At 38.0% G+C, this 18,649-nt stretch overlaps 1 protein-coding gene across 1 annotated transcript; it reads right to left on the bottom strand.

The window, feature by feature from the left end:
• Positions 1-2,053: 2,053 nt before the first annotated feature.
• Positions 2,054-15,891, bottom strand: LOC130601125 (short transient receptor potential channel 1; the record flags this gene model as incomplete). Its single annotated transcript, XM_057412981.1, has 7 exons — positions 2,054-3,539; positions 4,411-4,605; positions 5,165-5,366; positions 5,511-5,686; positions 10,331-10,474; positions 13,217-13,356; positions 15,531-15,891. Coding segments are annotated over 7 exons (1,446 nt in total), but the record flags the coding sequence as incomplete, so codon positions are not given.
• Positions 15,892-18,649: the final 2,758 nt, after the last annotated feature.

Genomic DNA, 18,649 nt, shown 5'->3' with positions numbered 1-18,649 from the left:
ATGAAGGGGTTTTATGCACAGTGCTCTCCGCACTTCTCAGCAGCAGCCTACAGAGAAGCAATGTGGAAAACATGCTCAGAACTGTCTTGAACTACAATAATCTATTTTTATTTATAATGACATGCCCATCTGTCATCTGGCTTTTTTCAGCAGGGCAAGAAGAGTCTGGCAGCCTGCTCCTCGTCTCCCAAATGGTAGGCAGGGAAAACTCCTGCCTCAGCACTCCCTTTAGAACAGTTTCTTTCCCAAATCAAAGCACCGACAGCTGTAGCCCCGCAACAACAGGAGCCAGGACTTAAAAAACCACAGAGCAGTGCCAGTTTTCTCAGGCCAGAATTGGTTACAAAACACAGGTAACAAGTATTAGAAGATTTTAAAAGCAGATGTAGTGACTGTAAACTTCAGGCACTTAAAATGTAACCTTCAACCAAACAGAATCAAAATTATCTAACAATGCAATTTCTGCTGTGATTTCTACAGAAATTACAATCTAAACCACAGTTCAGCAAAAGCGTGAAGTAAGCTTTCTTTAATAAATGGTTTTGACATTTCTCTTGCAAATGGAGGTAGCATGAAAATTTCCATCTCCATCTTTCATTCATCAAGGCAAAGTTAGCTACAAAACAGACATTAACATGAAAGGAAAGAAAAATCAATGGTTTTCAGTAGTCTCAAAAAACCCACCTGGTCCTCTCATGACTTGCACTAAAATCTGTGCGAAGACATTTGAATCCTCCAGCCAAGGAAACTCCAGCTGCCCCAACCTTTGCTCCTTTTTTTTTTTTTTCTTCACATCCCAGTTTAAAGAAATATCACAGACACCCAAGATTTTGTCTCTGTGCATGTCCAGAACTGTTCTGTGTGTATGAGGGAGATCTTGGAACACCAACATCTGCAGACTGCTTCTGGAACAGCCAGTTTTAAAAACTGCCAAATGAGAAAGCAATAGTATGTTTAATTCACGTGAACAAAGAAATTCTAAATGACAAGACTGAGCAAGTAGTACAAAGCACACCATATTGATCAGTAGCCAAGAAAGACTGGAACAGCTTTCCACGAAGGCTGAAATACAGTGTCATACAACTAAGGTAGTACAGAGTACAGACCTCTCTCTCTAGCATCTGTCACTTTATAGCTATGTATTTCAGGGGCAAATAAAACCTCTGGAAGCCCCAGTTCCAATCCAAATCCTGAAGTGCCATGAAGCAGGCAATTCTTCCTAAGGACATGTCTGTACTGCAGTAGAAAACATCCCCACCTGACGATGACTGAGCTAGCTCAGAGTGACTTTGCTCAACATACCAAAAGCAATTAGAAACAGCTACACTGGCATGCTGCTTCACACAGATAAACACAGCAAGCAGCTAATACGCATCTAGAATCCAATCTAGCTGGTTTGGGACTAGCTCAGCTATCACTTCATGACACTGTGTGAAGGTATTTGAATAAAGTTAACAGGATGGGTCCACATGGAAAAAAGGCAATAACACATTAACAGCAGCTACATTCCTTAAACTTATTATCTTAACATGACAACGAACTTACTTTTGATGCAGTACCTGATACAACATGTTTCAAATATGACTAATACAATAATATTTTTCAAAGAGCTTTATTGGACTGCTTCCTTTCTTGGATATATGTAACATACACAGCACACAGTTTTTATGTTGGTGTATAATTCAAACAGAAGATTATTCAAACATAAGATTTAAGTTCAAATACAAAATTCAGTGATCCTCTTTGCTTTGAACACAAGAAGTTAGCTTCTTATTCACATGAAAAGCCAACACTTATCAGAATCCCTCTATAAGACTTCTAGAAGCAGTGTATTAAACTCTAGTTGAGAAATACGTAATTTCATAGTACAGAAAATATATTACTTTTACAAGAAAGTTTTATAAGAATTCCTTCAAAAAAGTAAACATTCATGTAAGCCTCAACTTATGTAACCTCCCAAAATCAACTGCAGTCAAAGACCACTATGGCTACCTGCGCCTTCCAGACATAAGACCATTTTAGAAGATCACCACTGTAACAGTAAAATTGTCAATCAATCCTTAAGCTGACATAAATATACTCATTTCATAATTAAAAATACAGGAATCTCACATTTCTCAATTACAAGTTGTCAACTTGAATATAAGCATATAAAGCCATATAGGACCCTCCAGCACAGAAAACCCACAAAGCCCTTACTGTCCATCGTAAGCAAAGTCAAATCACATGTTTTCACAAAACTTAGTATTCCTGACACACACACACAAAATGTTTAGCTTGGCAAAAACTGTGGTAAAAACAAAGGAAAAAAGAAATACAAGTTTAAAAGTAGGATATAGAAAACCTGTCTAAGGCAGGTCTTTCTGAACTACATCTGCCCAGTGACCAGGTTCAACGTACGTTCTCACAGAAACGGGTACAGTGTTTCAAAGGAATTGTTCAGCATTGCTAACAACAGCACTCGTGTGCTCCACCTCATTTTTGTTAAATCACAGGTTTTAATAATTCAAATAATTAATCATCCTGATTTTAGAACCCCAAGATACTAAACATTATGAGTTTTAAAATTCTGTTCCAAATCTTAACATGTATAGTAACACGTACTTCTGAGGCACAGCTGAAAAATTCAAGCAGGAACTGATTGTCTTACATATAGCCATAAACATTCAAGAAATGGTTGGTCTATTTTGAGTTCAAAATGTCAATGTTCCCACAAAAGGGAAGAGTCTTGATGATTTGATTTGCTGTATTCTACAAATATTAGTATACAGTCAATGTTAACATACAAAACTTGGCACTAGAACTGCCTCTTTCAGATCCATACAGTCTTCACATGCACTGTAACCTACAGTCAAACATAATTTCCAACTGTGCTGGAAATTTTCTATTATTCTGTATCTGACTTTTCTATTAAAAATAAACATAGGCTGGATTTTTCTTTTAAAAAGCCTATCTTCTCCCACAACTCCAAAAGCAAGTATCAAAAAGGAAGAAACAGCAAAAATAGAAGAAATAAACACACTGTGCTAGTTATGAAGCTCTGACACCTGACAGCCACAGTCTGATGAACATTAAAAAAATTCCTATATACAAATTTTATATACATGCTAAGATTAAGAGCTTAAGAAAACTACTGTATCTGGTTTTGCAATTATTTCCACCACTCCCACATTTAGGTGCAACTCACGCAAGCACATTTTCAGATGTATTTTTTTGCACAGTAATCTTCTATTTGGTCTGTCCATAGAATTAGGTCAACACTTTCACCTACAGGTAGCTAAAAGTACACACTGTCATTTAAAAGTCAGGCCTTAGTTTCTTGGATAAAACATGGCATATTTAGAAGTTCGAAAACCAAGCAGGTCTCTCATTTCATTTCGAAATTTTGACAAGTCTTGCCGCAGTTCATTTAGGTTTTCCACAGTTGCCTGATCCATGCTTTGCATCTTCTGCCTCATGGAAGTCAAGTAACGGTGGACTAAGCAACACATCACCTTTTGATAATTTTCATCTCTCTTCTGCTTCAGATTTCTCCATTCCTTTAAACAAACATCACACATTTACTACTGAAAAGTGAGTTTTGAGATCTAAAGCCTGTACACAATTATACAGAGTAAACATGAACAAAATAGCAAAGTTATTTTATAGATGCATCCTGACACTCACAAATATACAATGCATGTAAATTGCCAGCAAAATATAAATTAAATTATTATATATGAATATAAGATGTGAAAATAAGATGTGAATATAAGATGACTATAAAATGTAAGATGTGAAAAATTGTAGTCTACCTGACTTGGTAATTGAACTATGAGCAATTAAGACGTCCATAATCCTCCATGTCTCTCAGAGCACATTTCATGAAGTCTTTGAATTACTTTTTTTATGTTATTTTTGTTGGCAAGAAGATGCAAAATCAGTATGCAAAATTACAGGGTACAATAAAAACATTTATTTAACCTAAATAAAATAAAAAAAAAAAAAAAAAAAATCCCTTCTCCAACAATGAGAGGTTCAGTGATCCTTTTTGGTTATTTGTTTTGACACTTTTGCCATATGTTTAAAACAATTACCAAGCCTAAATAATAACCAGAATAACCTCACAATTTTTCAGATTAGCACATACTTCCTTGAGGTTTCTGAGTTTTCAATCAATCAAAGCATTTTTTCCAAATTATTTCTGGGGGATTTAGGGTTGGAGATAAGGGGGTTGAAATTCACAGAACTGAAAGTTAATAGAATAGGCAACAGTTACTTATTTCTATTTTGGATGCAACACGCATTATTCTACAGCTCTATTTACCTTAGCAGCACTCACCATGTGACAGGCAGCTTCAAGCAGCAGTTTGCTGATTCATTTTAGAAAGCAGCACCTTTCCTGCTTCAAAGCCCACAATCATTTCTTACCTTTAGACTGTTCTGACGTTTCACTTTGCCACTTGATGTATGAGAGCAGATCCATTTACTAAGACTGTTGAAAAGATAACAGATAGTCTTGGGAGAGGGAATAACATTGAAAGGTGGAGGTAGCGTGCATTTGTCATCAAAGTAGCTAAGCCAAAGCTTGGCACGAGCAAACTTCCATTCCTTATCTTCATGATTCTAGAGTATCAGAAACATTAACAGAGATCAGAAGAAAAATATTAACAGGATATTTCATAAGTTTTATTTTCTCATACCTGAAAAACTGTTATTTAACTTTGATTATATAATATTTTAATAAATAGATTATACAGTATTTCAATAAATGTTTAATATATATTAAATAATTAAAATAAAACCAGATCAATTCATTATATATTCTAAACACAGAATTCAGTTATAAAGGTATAAACCCCCTATCAAATGCCGAACACTACCTTATCAAGAATATCATCTTGACTTGAACAGGCATTGTATCAAGAAAGCCTTCAATTCACAGAAGGCCAAAGCCTTGCATATGTTCATCATGTAAAGTACCCATTCTATTTTGATCAACGTAAAGAAAAAGTTCAAGAAAATAAAGTAAAGAAAAGTTCAAGGAAAGATGCCCCTTGTGAACTGAGAGACAGAGCTCATCCGTGGAGGTCTGTAGATTAGTCTACACATTGTAGGAAGAAATTTGTGCAAAATCCAAAAGATACAGCTAGTAATTACTGGTAATTAATCAGAAACCACTTACTGCTATCAGCTGAAAACTTTTATGAAGCATTGCCACAAGGAGTTTAGTTAATACTATCACAACCACCACATTGTATGTACCAACAATAACAGCACCCACGAAAGACTGCAATTCTTCACCATAGCTAAAACGTGTGACAAAGATTGCTACATGTGCCAGGGAGAATATATACCAGAACAGAGCAAAACAAGTGCCAATAAACCTACAAAAACAAGAAAAAAAATCTGGTTAGGTAAAGCAAACGCCAAAAATAAGTTTATTGAACGTAAATCTAAGTTCAGTGAAAAATTCCAGTTCTGTTTCATTACTAGGAACAATAAAGCTATTTCATAAATATTGAACTCACGAATGGAATGTGTCATTGCTCTGTTGTTCGCAGAAAATACCCGCACAATCCTTCTCTTCATTTACAGTAAATCCTTTATCATAAAGTTGGGTCAATCCAATTGTGAATGAGAACAAGACAAGAAGAAACATGCCCAGAAATTTTCCAAAATCTTGCAGCATCTGCCCCATTGAAATCTGTGAAATAGATTTCCAGTTTTAGTAAAACATGTAATTATTTGTCTGTAATCTTTCCTTCATCCTCTAATCAATAAAAAAAAGTATCTACTTACATTTTAAATGTTTAACTTAAAATTTACATGCTAAACAGACCTCAAAATCAGGAGCTACCCTCATAACATTTTTCAGTGAAAAATTCTAGATGTCAGAAAGAAAATTTAAGTAGTTTTAACATCACCTAATAAGTTCATCTCCTTTAATTAACCATAAGCAAAAGTATCTACAACGTAGATATCTACAATATTATTTATTTGTAATACCAATAGTAATAAGGAACTCACAAGTCAGTAGATAAAACCACTAAATGAAATGCATTTGAACATAAGTACCAACATAGAAAGTTAAGAAAACACTTAATAAGTTCAGTGAATCGATCAAAACATTTGGAATTGTAATTCATCACTAAGCAAAATGGAGTATACCAAAGCCCATCTGCAGAATACAGAACTAATTCACTGTATGTTTTATGTAAGATTTTAAATATATACAATATGTAGGCTTTGAAGCACATAAAAAAAATGAAGGATGTATAAAATACAGGACACTGAATTCATATCATTAGTTTCCGTTTCAAAGCATCCTATACAGAAGTTCGCAACAGTACAAAAATATCCCAAACACAACACCAACACCCACAAAAAAAAAAACAAAACCCAGCATCTTAAAAAAAAAATAAAATTATGCTTGTGCATTTTTCCAGCATAGAGAAATCAGTGACTTGCTTTTGTCATAAGCTTAATTTTTTTTTTTATAGACACAGCATAAACTGCTTACATCATTTAAATTACTCTTCCTACAAACTTCTTCAGAGAATAATATACTATTGTAAAGAACGTAAATACAGAAATTGGGGTTGGGTAAATCTAATCCTGTATAAGAAATTAGTGTGTGGAAAGCCTGATCCTGTAAGAATCACAATCTGTACAAATCACAGTTCAGAACTGTATCACTGGTCTGGTTTTGCAAGCACAAGTTTACTGCGAGATGCAGTGCCACCTCTGGCTCCTTTCCCATGCTGCTGCAAGCTCAGGGAGTACCCCTGCTGCACAGCAGAGCCTCTCTGATTTCTTTGCACAGTTTGCCACCGTCATGGACAATGTGCAACTGCAGGCAGAGCTACGCAGTACTTGTACCATTTGGTCAGAGGATGATTGTACTGTACATCATACTGTTTTACCACATCCAACCCTTTAAAGAAAAAAAACACCCCAACAACAATACATTTACTTTTTAACCGATACATGGCTGAAGGCAAGTGAAAAAGAGAGACCAAGTAGATGAAACAGAGATGCACAAAAAGTGCAACTCACCCCAAACTATTTTGTTTGGAATAGTGTAATGACACAGAGCAAATACCAACTGCTTTCTTCACATATTCGTGCTATTCTTTTCTATGTATTTAGAATTTCTAAGGATTTTAAAACTAATTATCCAGTCTAGGGAAATAATATGCTACCTTTTGTTAACAATAATAAACCACCACACATTCAACTTACAAATCTGTACTTAAACAGGTTTTATTAATCAGTAAGTAACTGAATGATTAAAAATAACTCAATAGCCAACAGACCTGCCTCTTCCCCCCGTTACCATTGGGCTTCCATGCCATATTTGATTACCAGCATTTGAATTTTGTGACCTACTTTTAGAAAAACTCTGGGAGTTGCTGCACAAGCTGTACTGGCCAACATTAATAACATAAGCTTCAGTGTGCCACTGAATGGGGAGACTGTTGACTGTTTTTATTTACTTGGAAAATTTCATAACATAGCCTCCTAATAAAAAACTTTTGAGATCTAGTACATAAATAAATATGAACACTAAACAGTGAATCTCTTTAAAATGTGGACTTCAGTGTTCAATCAATTTCTGTAACAAGCCTAATGCTTGCTGCAACATAAAAACTTCAGTATGTTTTCAAAGTACGCAAGTATATTTCAATTTAAAAATTTATAAAAGAAACATAAAAATAATTAACAGCAATACAGTCACAGCTAGAGACAAAAGGACAAGTAGTGAAGCAAAGAAAATCCTGAAAGGAGAATCAAGCATCTTCCAATAATATTAAACTGGTTACAAGAAGTATGAACACTGATTTTCAAGTACTTTTTACAATGATTTGGAAAGACCAATTATTTTTTCTTTTCAAAGGACTACTCTATCAAAAATATTCTAAGAGATAATATTTGTGCAGCAAGATTAAGTACTCCAACTCATAAAAATGAGCTGAACCTTCAAGCTGGAGGTTTTCAGCTAGATCCTAAAGCCTTGATATGAGACCTGGTGATCTGAGACAAAATTATTTACTTGAGAACCTCCTTTGGTATAGCTCTAGTTGCCCAAGAAGAGTTAGATAAAAATGCTGCTCCCAAATATTTACACTTAATAGTGATTCTTGTACCATCCTTACAAGCCATCCCTTGCCACAAAGCTCTTAAAACTAGTCCTGCTCATTAGAAAAGAGGATGAAGCAATGATTTGACCTATTAGGACAAATTCAAACAGTATAATCACTGGATGACTACCCTGCTTATTCCAAGTGCTTTGTATTCAACAGACCCTGCAAACTCAGTGACAATGCTGACAACCAGCTATATTAATTAAACCCTATCATTAATAGGGGAAAATGAAATAAATAAATAAGGGGGGAATAATTATTGATACAAAAAAAAACGGTGACTTGTCTGCTAGCATGACCAGCAGGTTGAAGGAGGTGATCCTGCCCTTCTATTCTGCTCTCATGACACCCCGCTTGGGAGTACTCTGTACAGTTCTGGTGTCCTCAACATAAGAAGGACATGGAGCTGTTGGAGCAAGTTCAGAGGAGGGCCACGAGGATGATCAGGGGACTGGAGCACCTCCCGTATAAAGACAGGCCGAGAAAGTTGTGGCTGTTCAGCCTGGAGAAGAGAAGCTGCGTGAAGACCTCACTGCAGTCCTCCAGTATCCAAAGGGGGCTTACAAGGATGCTGGAGAGAGACTCTTCATCAGGGAATGTAGCGACAGGACAAGGGGTAATGGGTTCAAACTAAAACAGGGGAAGTTCAGGTTAGACATAAGGAAGAAGTTCTTTACTGTGAGGGTGGTGAGGCACTGGAACAGACTGCCCAAAGAAATAGCAAATGCTCCATCCCTGGCAGCGTTCAAGGCCAGGTTGGACAGGGCCCTGGGTGACATGGTCTAGTGTGAAGTGTCCCTGCACATGGCAAAGGGCTTGGAACTAGATGATCTTAAGGTCCTTTCCAACCCTAACCATTTTATGATTCTACGATCTGATTTGTTGTCATAAGTCTCCAGGAAGTAGGGCCAGAGAACCTGGCAGTATACCTATGCAAAGCTTTTTTTTCAGTAAGCTATGCTTTTAATAACAAGTGCTTTAGTCTGTAAGGCCTTTTCACCGGCAAAGAAACAGTATCAGTCAGTGCTGACGACTGAAGCTAAACAAAAGAAAACACAGAAGGGAAAAAAAAATTGCTAGTGGAGTAAGAAGCGACTTCTACTCACAATGTTTTTTAGAAGGAAGCTTTCTTCCTCATTTTAATCTAAAAAGGATTCAGGGAGGTAAGTGCCTCCTATCCATGCGATAGCTTACTAACAGTCCATGTTCTCTCCCCTCTCCCCAAGGGTATACCTCCTGGATAGCATCATACTGCACCCTCCAGTCCACACACTTTATCTGCAGTTTACCATGATGAATAGCACCAAGACTAAGATAAGACTGTCTGTGCTTAAAAAAAAAAAAGAAATCAACTAATAAAAAAACAGTACATGGCATAGTCAGTAGAAAACTCCATATCTGCTCTCAAATCAAGAAGAGAAAAACTTAACTCTTTGCACAATACCAAGCTACATTCTAAGTTCAAGTGAAAAATTTGCTTAGAAACTGTTGTGATCTCCATTATTCTAGTATCACAACACAAGACTGTTAACCCACCATCTCCAGATGACTGAATTAAATGTATTACATAATTAAAATGTGTTGGGTTTTCTTACTGCCATTATTACTCACTGGAAGGATCCAGAAAATTCCAAGTAAGAAGAAACCTGTTCCCCCTTCTTATAACCGGTGAGAAATAGATGACTATTTCAATACCCTTGGAGATTTGTATTTTTCAAACTAAAGCAATTTGCACAATGCAACTCAATGTGCACCCTTAGATCACAGACATAAACAGAAAGGCCTTTGATTACTCTTCCTTGCTACACACCTCATTCATCTGTCTTTTTTAGGGGTAAGAAATCAGGATAATCATTTGCATATAAATTTATAGGAAGAACCTGATCCTTAGTTTTCAGACTGCAGACATTTATGCAGTATGTGAAGCTAACAACAGATGAAAACAAAAAGACAATATAGGTACAGTTATCATGGAAAAGTTACTGTAAGAAAGTTAATTACACTATGTTTTGCATTCTTACCCTTACCTTTTTCCATCTAAATCTGTTTTACGAGAGATTTAAAAAAAAATCAAATTCCAATGCAGTATCACTTGTATTTTTAACTTTCCAAGTTTCTTACTTTCACTCCTGTTCTCTTTTCAATAAGATATTTTATAGCAAATTAAAAATAAGTTTTATATTTTCTCAAGTAATGGTATTCACCTGAAGCGGTCCCAGAATAGAGCTGGTTGTGTACATGAAGAAGAGACGCAGATAACTAAGAACATTAGCAAAGGCAAAAAGACCTTCTGCCACGAGGGTAGGGTGAAATGCATCCCAGTCCTTCCTTTCAGCGTAATCATGAAACTGTAATATAAAAAGGACAAACTGGGATCACTGACATTATAAATAAAGCAATGTACACATGCACCAATCCCTATTTCTGCATTCAAAGCAGGAAACAACCTAAAAGAAATAAACACATACGATTCGTAGATGACTTACCTCTTTCAGATACCACGCTTTTTAGACATAAGCATTTTAAAAAGCCATTCCAGGAGCCAGAAATCTGATGATTTAACTTCATCACTTAATTCTGCCACTTTCTTGCTTACAAACCATTTATTTATGTTTTGCTTTCCCTTCTACTGTTCTGCATGCTGAAAAAGCACATTACTTCGTAAACATGTACATTGTCTAGTGTAATAGGCCTCAGTCAAAACCAGCATCAAAATGCTGCAAAGTAAGGTACACATGCAACGTGGTGACATCTGGTCTTAACCAGTTTTAGAAAGATTTGGAAAAATTTAGGACCTGAGGTTCAATCAATGGATTTTATGAATTACTACAGAGAATGGCAGTCACAAGTAAACTGTTGGAGTAAACACACCCTTAAAGTAGATGCATTAGACACTATTCAACTATTCATGGAATATCCACAGATCTGTAACTTTTGGCTTAGCTGAAAACATTCAGCATTATATTAACAGCTTCTGCTGTCTCAAGATGAACATTTGAAAACTAAGGTACTCAAAGCTGTTATAAAATTACTTTCCCAAAAGAGTGGTGCACAAAGATGGCAAGAAACAGGGATAAACATGGGTTTATACATTGCAATTCTATATGTACAAATCTCTCTGCTACACTCTTCCTTTACTTCTGACAGCTTCAGTGCCTGTAATACGGACCTAAAATGTAAACAAAACAGTTTTTTAGTTTTCTAAATAATGAATAAGCTATAAAAAGAATTTTTCCATATAAAAATAGCCAAAATAATGCCATTATGTGCTTGCTACACAGGACAGGAGTCCTGCATCTTAAAAAAGATTACAACTTAAATTGGCCACAAAGTGCTCTTACTTCAGCAAAGGAACTACTACTACTACAGACATGTGCTGCTTGCAAAACAAATGGCTGGGAAGGCAGCCCAACATGGCATTCTATCTCCAAGAGAGAGAGAATTCTCTCCAAGAAATGAAGCTTTCCTTTCCAAACGATTACCAGCCTCTGGAATCAATGCAAGGATAGGGAAACGAGCCAAACACCAACCGGGAAAGAACTGAACCAGTTTACTTCCCTCCCAACTGCCCGACAGCTGTCAACTCACAGTTTGCTATACAAAATAATGGTGCTACTTCAGTGGCCTGAATTTTGCTAAAATATTCATATTCAATTGGACTGGCAGCTTGTCATATGCTGTGCTTCTAACAACAGAATGGGAATGATCATTTCCAAAATTTGTGTCTTCGATCAAATCCAGATGGCTTTTCACACAGAAAAGACAGGGCTCTTCTATCATCTTGGGCCTTTTCCTTACTAAAAAAACCCATCAAACCAAAACCCAACAAGACCAAAACCCAAGCAAAAAAAACACCACCAAACAAAAATAAATTAAAAAAAAAACACAACGAACCAAAAAACCCCACAGCCACTTACGAAATTTGAGTATATGTAATCAAAAGCTGAATGAAACTTTCCATAACAAAAAAGCAAGCAAAACACAGCAATTACCATTAGTTTTCTGCATAGTACTGATCCATGGAATCAGGCAAGCCCAAAGGCCAAATCATAAGAGCTGTATATTGAGATTTCCCAAAATTAACATCAAGCCATTTGGAAGACCACCCAGTTCTTACCAGGAAGACTGTAGCTCTGTTTGGGTTTTAAGTACTCAGACATGTCTTGATGTATATTCCAACTCCCATTTGCCTCAGAGAAAATGCTTTTAACACCAGAGCGAGGGGAAACACAGCATTCAGAAGCCTCAATTCTGAGTAGCAAGAGCCACCAAGGGAGCCTCAAGTCCTTGACAGGATTTGGCTAGGAGCCTGCAGCTCAGCTGATCAGGTTTGAGATCATCTTAAGAACCTGAATGTGCACAAGTCCATGGGACCTGATGAAATCCATCTGTGGGTCCTGAAGGAGCTGGCAAATGAGGTTGCTAAGCCACTGTCCATCATATTTGGAAAATCATGGCAGTCAGGTGAAATTCCTGACAACTGGAAAAAGGGAAATATAAGCCCCACTTTCAGGAAGAGGAATACCAGTCACTCACCTCTGTGCCTGGCAAAATCTTGGAGCAGATTCTCCTGGAATGCATGCTAAGGCACATGAAAAACAACAAGGTGGTTTGTGACAGCCAACGTGGCTTCACTAAGGGGAAATCCTGCCTGACCAATCCTGGTGGCTTTCTATGATGGGGCTACAGAACTGATGGACAGGGGTAGAGCAGCTGATGTCATCTACCTGGACTTGTGCAAAGTGTCAACACTGTTTTGCATGACATCCTTGTTTCTAAACTCAAGAGACATCAATTTGATAGATGGGCCACTCAGTGGATAAAGAATTGGCTGGATGGCCGCATGCAAAGACTTGTGGTCAAACAGTTCAATGTCCAGGGGGCTCAAGCACCTCCTGTATGAAGACAGGCTGAGAAAACTGGGGCAGTTCAGCCTGGGGAAGAGAAGGCTGTGTGGAGACCTCATAGCAGCCTTCCAGTATCTGAAAGGGGCCTACAAGGATGCTGTAGAGGCACTCTTCATTAGGGACTGTAGTGATAGGACAAGGCAGTCCCAGAGGAGCTCTGGAACTATGAAGACGGGTACCCACCTTGTTATGGGCAACGACTTTGAGGGCAAAAGTTGCCAAATACAGGGAATTCATAACAAAACTAAGCTGATTACGGGATTCTTCTAAAAAGTCTTCTAAACCATCATACCAGAGTCTTTTAACATCTGACCACACCATTCCTGCAGGAAAAAAAAAAAGCCAGAGAAGTCAAGCCACAGCACTTAACAGATATTCTTTTACAACCAAAGTATTTTGACTGGCTTTTGTAAATGACATTTTAGCAAACAGAAAGAAATGGAGTAACCTACTAAATTTATGAGAAGCTTTGTACTGGACTACAAACATTAATCATAAGGCAACAAGATGTTTAACGTTTTCAAGACTACCTTCCAATGAAGAAACACATTCTCTAGAAAAAAATGGAAATGAATAGGAGAAAAACTGGATGGAAAATGGTCAAATTCAAATAAAAGTAGAGGGCTAGAATATAAATGCTGCTTCTCACTGAGAAGTATTCACCTTTTTCCAAAAGCAATATAGAAAGCATTATAGTGCTCTGTAAAGTACCACATATCTTTATAATACCTACACACTTCCAAAAAAAAATTTTAAGAGTAATCAGCTCAGTAACTGCTACTGAAAAGACCCAAAAAGTAGAAACCTTTCTTACCCTAAGTAACAACATTAGCAGAGACCATGACTTAAGACTACAAACACTGGAAGTTTAACTAAGAGCAACATACATTTAAATATTCAGGATCTTTATAGAAAGCTCAATTTTACTATTGTTAACCATGTCTGGCTGTATGGAAAAATACAGTTGCTAAGAATTTTACTAACTGAATGTCTGTTATGGACTTGACATTTTATAGAACTTGAAAGGACCATTAGATTAAATATAATGGTACCTTTGATTTCTATGAGTAATCAGTTGTTTAATGTTTGGGGGGGGGTGAGTACTTCAGTTGTACGTTACTTTATTTAAGGCAAGAAAAGAGCATGTGTATAAATGGTAGTTCAAAACTGTTAAGACTTGGCTCAGCTTTTAGATCTTTGCAATTTCTCTTAAACTTTCACCCAGCAGAATCATAAAATAGAGCAAGACCCAGTGAATGGAGAAAAAAAAAAAATCAGTTATGTGTGACTGTATTTGCTGAGCCAGCTCCACAGCAATGTAGGAAGGCATAATAAGAAAAAGTGTGCTATGTACACTTTGTTAAAAGACTTACATAAAATCTCTCTTCTTCCTGGTATAAAGAAAATATTTCTAAGCCAGAATCTCTGTGCCTCTACTTTACAATTACATAAAGACCTCAGGTTTTCAAAGAAACCATTTTACTGGTAATATTCAGAATATCATACAGACACAAGTAATTAAGAAGCTCTTACTGCTTTTTTTATAAACTTCATAGAATATCCTGAGTTGGAAGGGACCCACATAGATTATCAACTCCAACCACTGACACCACACAGGGCAACCTAAAATTAAACCATATCTCTAAGAGCGCTATCCAAACACTTCTTGCAAAAGAGAGTTGGAAGAAGTTAAAAGTTCCATGGATTGTTGGCTGATGAAAAAGCAAACCAGATATGACTCGCAGTGCTTAAACCAGCTACATACTAAATACTACTACCTATTCATGAAAAGTTATTGGAAAAAACCTAAACTGAGGTCTGAATCAATTTTACTCCACTATCTAGCACCTAGAAAAACTAGTTGATGACAGACTCTTACAAAACTATCCATCTGAAGAACACATACTTGCTTTGCCTTCATGTTATTATTGTTGGTGTTTTGGTTGCTTTTTTTTTGGTTGGCTGGGTTTTGTTTTGTGTTTTGTTGAGGGCTTTTTTGTTTGTTTGTTTCATGTTTTTCCCCTCCTCATCAAGATCAGAATTTTAAAATGTCTAGGAAGCCACAGAGCTTTTACATTCATTTGCTATTGCACAACTGAATCTCACTTGCATCACTCTGAATGCTACCAGTCCTAAAGAAAAATTCACATACCTCCTCTGTTAGATCGTACAATATTCCATTTCTTATACTTCATTTTATGTGATAACTACAGATTGTTGTAACACTTGTCATCTCTTCCTCAAAACATATTTGGCTTATTTTCCCTGTAACACCCTTGTGAAAGCAAATTTCAGTCAAGCAATGAGTAACATGCTCAGTTTCACAAGGTAGTACAAATTATTATTGTTCAATCAAGGCCAGTATGGATGGAGCATTGAGCAACCTGGTCTACTGGGAGGTGGGGAAAGAGATTTTCATGATCCCTTCCAACCCAAACCATTCTACAAGCCTATGAACATGAGCAATTGTTATCCAATCTCCTCAAATCATACCTACCAATTAGCCATATTATCAGAAGATAGTCTATTCTCTCAAGAGCTGGACCCATTGTATTCTTCTTATTCTCATTGTAGACAAGAGAATACAAATTAAGTAATAGCAGAAACGTGAAATATGAAGCTCCATGAATAATAAACTTCATAAAAGGAGTGTGAATTATGCGACCTACTCGAGACTTAGGAGCTAACAAGTAACACAGGGACAGAACTGGCCAGAAAATGCCAACCATCAAAACAGTCAAAATTTTCTTGCATGTGTGCTTGCGTCGATATCCTGCCATCTGTCCAAACCATACAGTGTTCAGAAACTGCTGGCAGTTAGACTGAGCAACAAACTGGAGGAGGGAGGAAAAGAAACAAACAAGAAATCAGTCTCGGGTTTCTTAATACAGATTACTAATTTACATTATTAAAATTAATTTTCAAACTATGTGTAGTTACCAGTGAACAGAAGTCAACAATGTCAAGCTTAAGTAATCTCATAAGAGAACAAAAGTGCTATACACCCACTATGATTATACACACTAATTATTTTAATTTCCTTCTAAAGCCAGCAACTAAACATAAATTATACATACTAGACCTTCAATGGTTTTCAGCCTAAGAATTATTTTTTAGTTATTTACAAATCCAGCATATAAATAACATCATACCTCAGTTTCCCTGTTTGTTATTATAAAATACATTGACCTTGTCTGAAGAATACGATACTGTTATTGTAAAATTCTATCCACATTGTAAAATGCAATGCCGTGTAAAGTGAGGCCTGAAGTGGCTGAGGAGTTTTATAGCTGTCAGTTCTTAAACTCAATATGGTTCTATTCAGCAGGGTTAATTTTACATCAGAGTAAGCTATGCTGTATCAGTCCCTCAAAGAAGGGTATTTTGGCCTGAAAGTTATGTAGATTATGCAAATGTAGTTTCAAATTTCAGGTGCTTATATGTATGGAGTTACAAAAGAATCTATTTCAAGAGAGGACTGTTTGTCATTTAATTGACAATATCAACAAAAAGAACCTTGATTGTATCATCACATTTTACTAAGCTTCACAAAAAAACTGTCTCTATTTGTCATGGTTTAAACCCTAGTCAGACAGCTTGTTCACTCGCTCCCAGTGAGTGACACCCCCCCCCCCCCCCCCCCCCCCCGGGGGTCTCCCCTTCCCTGCTCCCGGAGGAATAGGGAGGAGGATCGAAAGAGTGCAACTCCCACGGGTTGAGACAAGAACAGTCCAGCAACCAATGTACACAAATCACCACTGCTATCACCAACGACAACAATGACAAGAGAAATAACAAGGGAAGAGAATACAATACCACCGGCCAAGAAACGAGTCCGCCCCAGAAGCCCCTGTCCTTCCGGGTAACTCCCAGTTACCCCCCCACCCCGGGCATGATGTGCTGTGGTATGGAATACCTCTTTGGCTAGCCTGGGTCAGGTGCCCCATCTCTGCTTCCTCCCGGCTTCCCCTCCTCCCTGGCAGAGCATGAGCCTCACAAAGTCCTTGGTCAGCGTAAACATCACTTAGCAACAACCAAAAACATCAGTATCACCAGCACTGTTCCCAGGCTGGAAGTCAAAACACAGCACTGCACCAGCTACCACGAAGGAGAAACATGACTGCTACTGCTGAACCCATGACATTATCCACCCCTTATTCCATACCATTTACGTCATGCTCAGATCCCACATTTTCAATACACCATCGCTCTCCCACATATATACATCCATATACACACAGAGCAAGAGAAAGAGATCATTTTCTTAGTGCATGGACCAATCCCTATAATGCTGCCGAGTCCATTTGGTCCATGATGTCAGGTTCCATCTCTTGTAACAATCTTTCAGGGCAGGAAAGGCTGTGTGCAGTATTGGATCGTTGCCTGCTGATGCTGGTCGTTCCTTTACTGCAGAACTCATCCGGTTCTATCAAAGTTCATTCTCTGTTGGGATGATGGTTGGAAGGAAGTCAGGGCTAGTTGCTGATGACATGGAGACATCTAGTTGATGGGCTATAAAAGTATTACACAGCAGGCAACAGCATACAATTAAGTTCACTGGCTGTTTTCCCCTAAAATCAAATCCCCTTGAGATATACATCGGACTTCCCCATCTTCCCGCATTACCCACCAAGTATATCCAGGCCCCTGAGCAAAAGCAATCCCACGAGTGGGTTTGCCTTTACCTGAAGCTGGAATAACCCAGACTGTCTTCCCCAGCAAATTCTTCATATGCACCACGGGAACTTTGTCCCCCTCTACAATATGTAAAAGTTCTGACTGGGCTGGGCCAGCCCTGTTGGCAGATCCTCTGGTGTTGACCAACCAGGTGGCCTTTGGTAAGTGTGTATCCAAATGCTCTCAGTGTAGTTTTTAACAGCCCATTGTACCATTCAATTTTCCCAGAGGCTGGTGCATGGTAGGGGATGTGATATACCCACTCAATGCCATGCTCTTTGGCCCAAATGTCTATAAGGTTATTCCGGAAATGAGTCCCATTGTCTGACTCAATTCTCTCTGGGGTGCCGTGTCGCCACAAAATCTGTTTCTCAAGGCCCAGGATGGTGTTCCGGGCAGTGGCATGGGGTACAGCGTATGTTTCCAGCCACCCGGTGGTTGCTTCCACCATGGTTAGCACATGGCGCTTGCCCTGGCGGGTTGGTGGCAGTGTGATATAGTCAATCTGCCAGGCCTCCCCATATTTATACTTCAACCATCGTCCTCCATACCAAAGAGGCTTTAACCGCTTGGCTTGTTTAATTGCAGCACGTTTCACACTCATGAATAACCTGGGCAATAGTGTCCATTGTTAAGTCCACCCCTCGATCACGGGCCCACCTGTATGTTGCATCTCTCCCCTGATGGCCTGAAGTGTCATGGGCCCACCGGGCCAAAAACAATTCACCTTTATGTTGCCAATCTAAGTCCATCTGAGCCACTTCAATCTTAGCCGCTTTATCCACTTGTTGGTTGTTCTGGTGTTCCTCAGTGGCCCGACTCTTGGGTACATGGGCATCCACATGACGTACCTTCACCACCAGGTTCTGCACCCGGGCAGCAATATCTTTCCACAGTGCAGCAGCCCAGATGGGTTTACCTCTGTGTTGCCAGTTGCTC

Source organism: Pezoporus wallicus, unplaced genomic scaffold, assembly GCF_028554395.1.
Source record: "Pezoporus wallicus isolate ANWC-B61680 ecotype Strahan unplaced genomic scaffold, APGP_CSIRO_Pwel_v1 contig_7749, whole genome shotgun sequence".
Lineage (NCBI taxonomy): Eukaryota > Metazoa > Chordata > Aves > Psittaciformes > Psittacidae > Pezoporus > Pezoporus wallicus.
The sequence above is the reverse complement of the archived record's forward strand: the minus strand, read 5'-3'. Positions and strand labels throughout refer to the sequence as shown.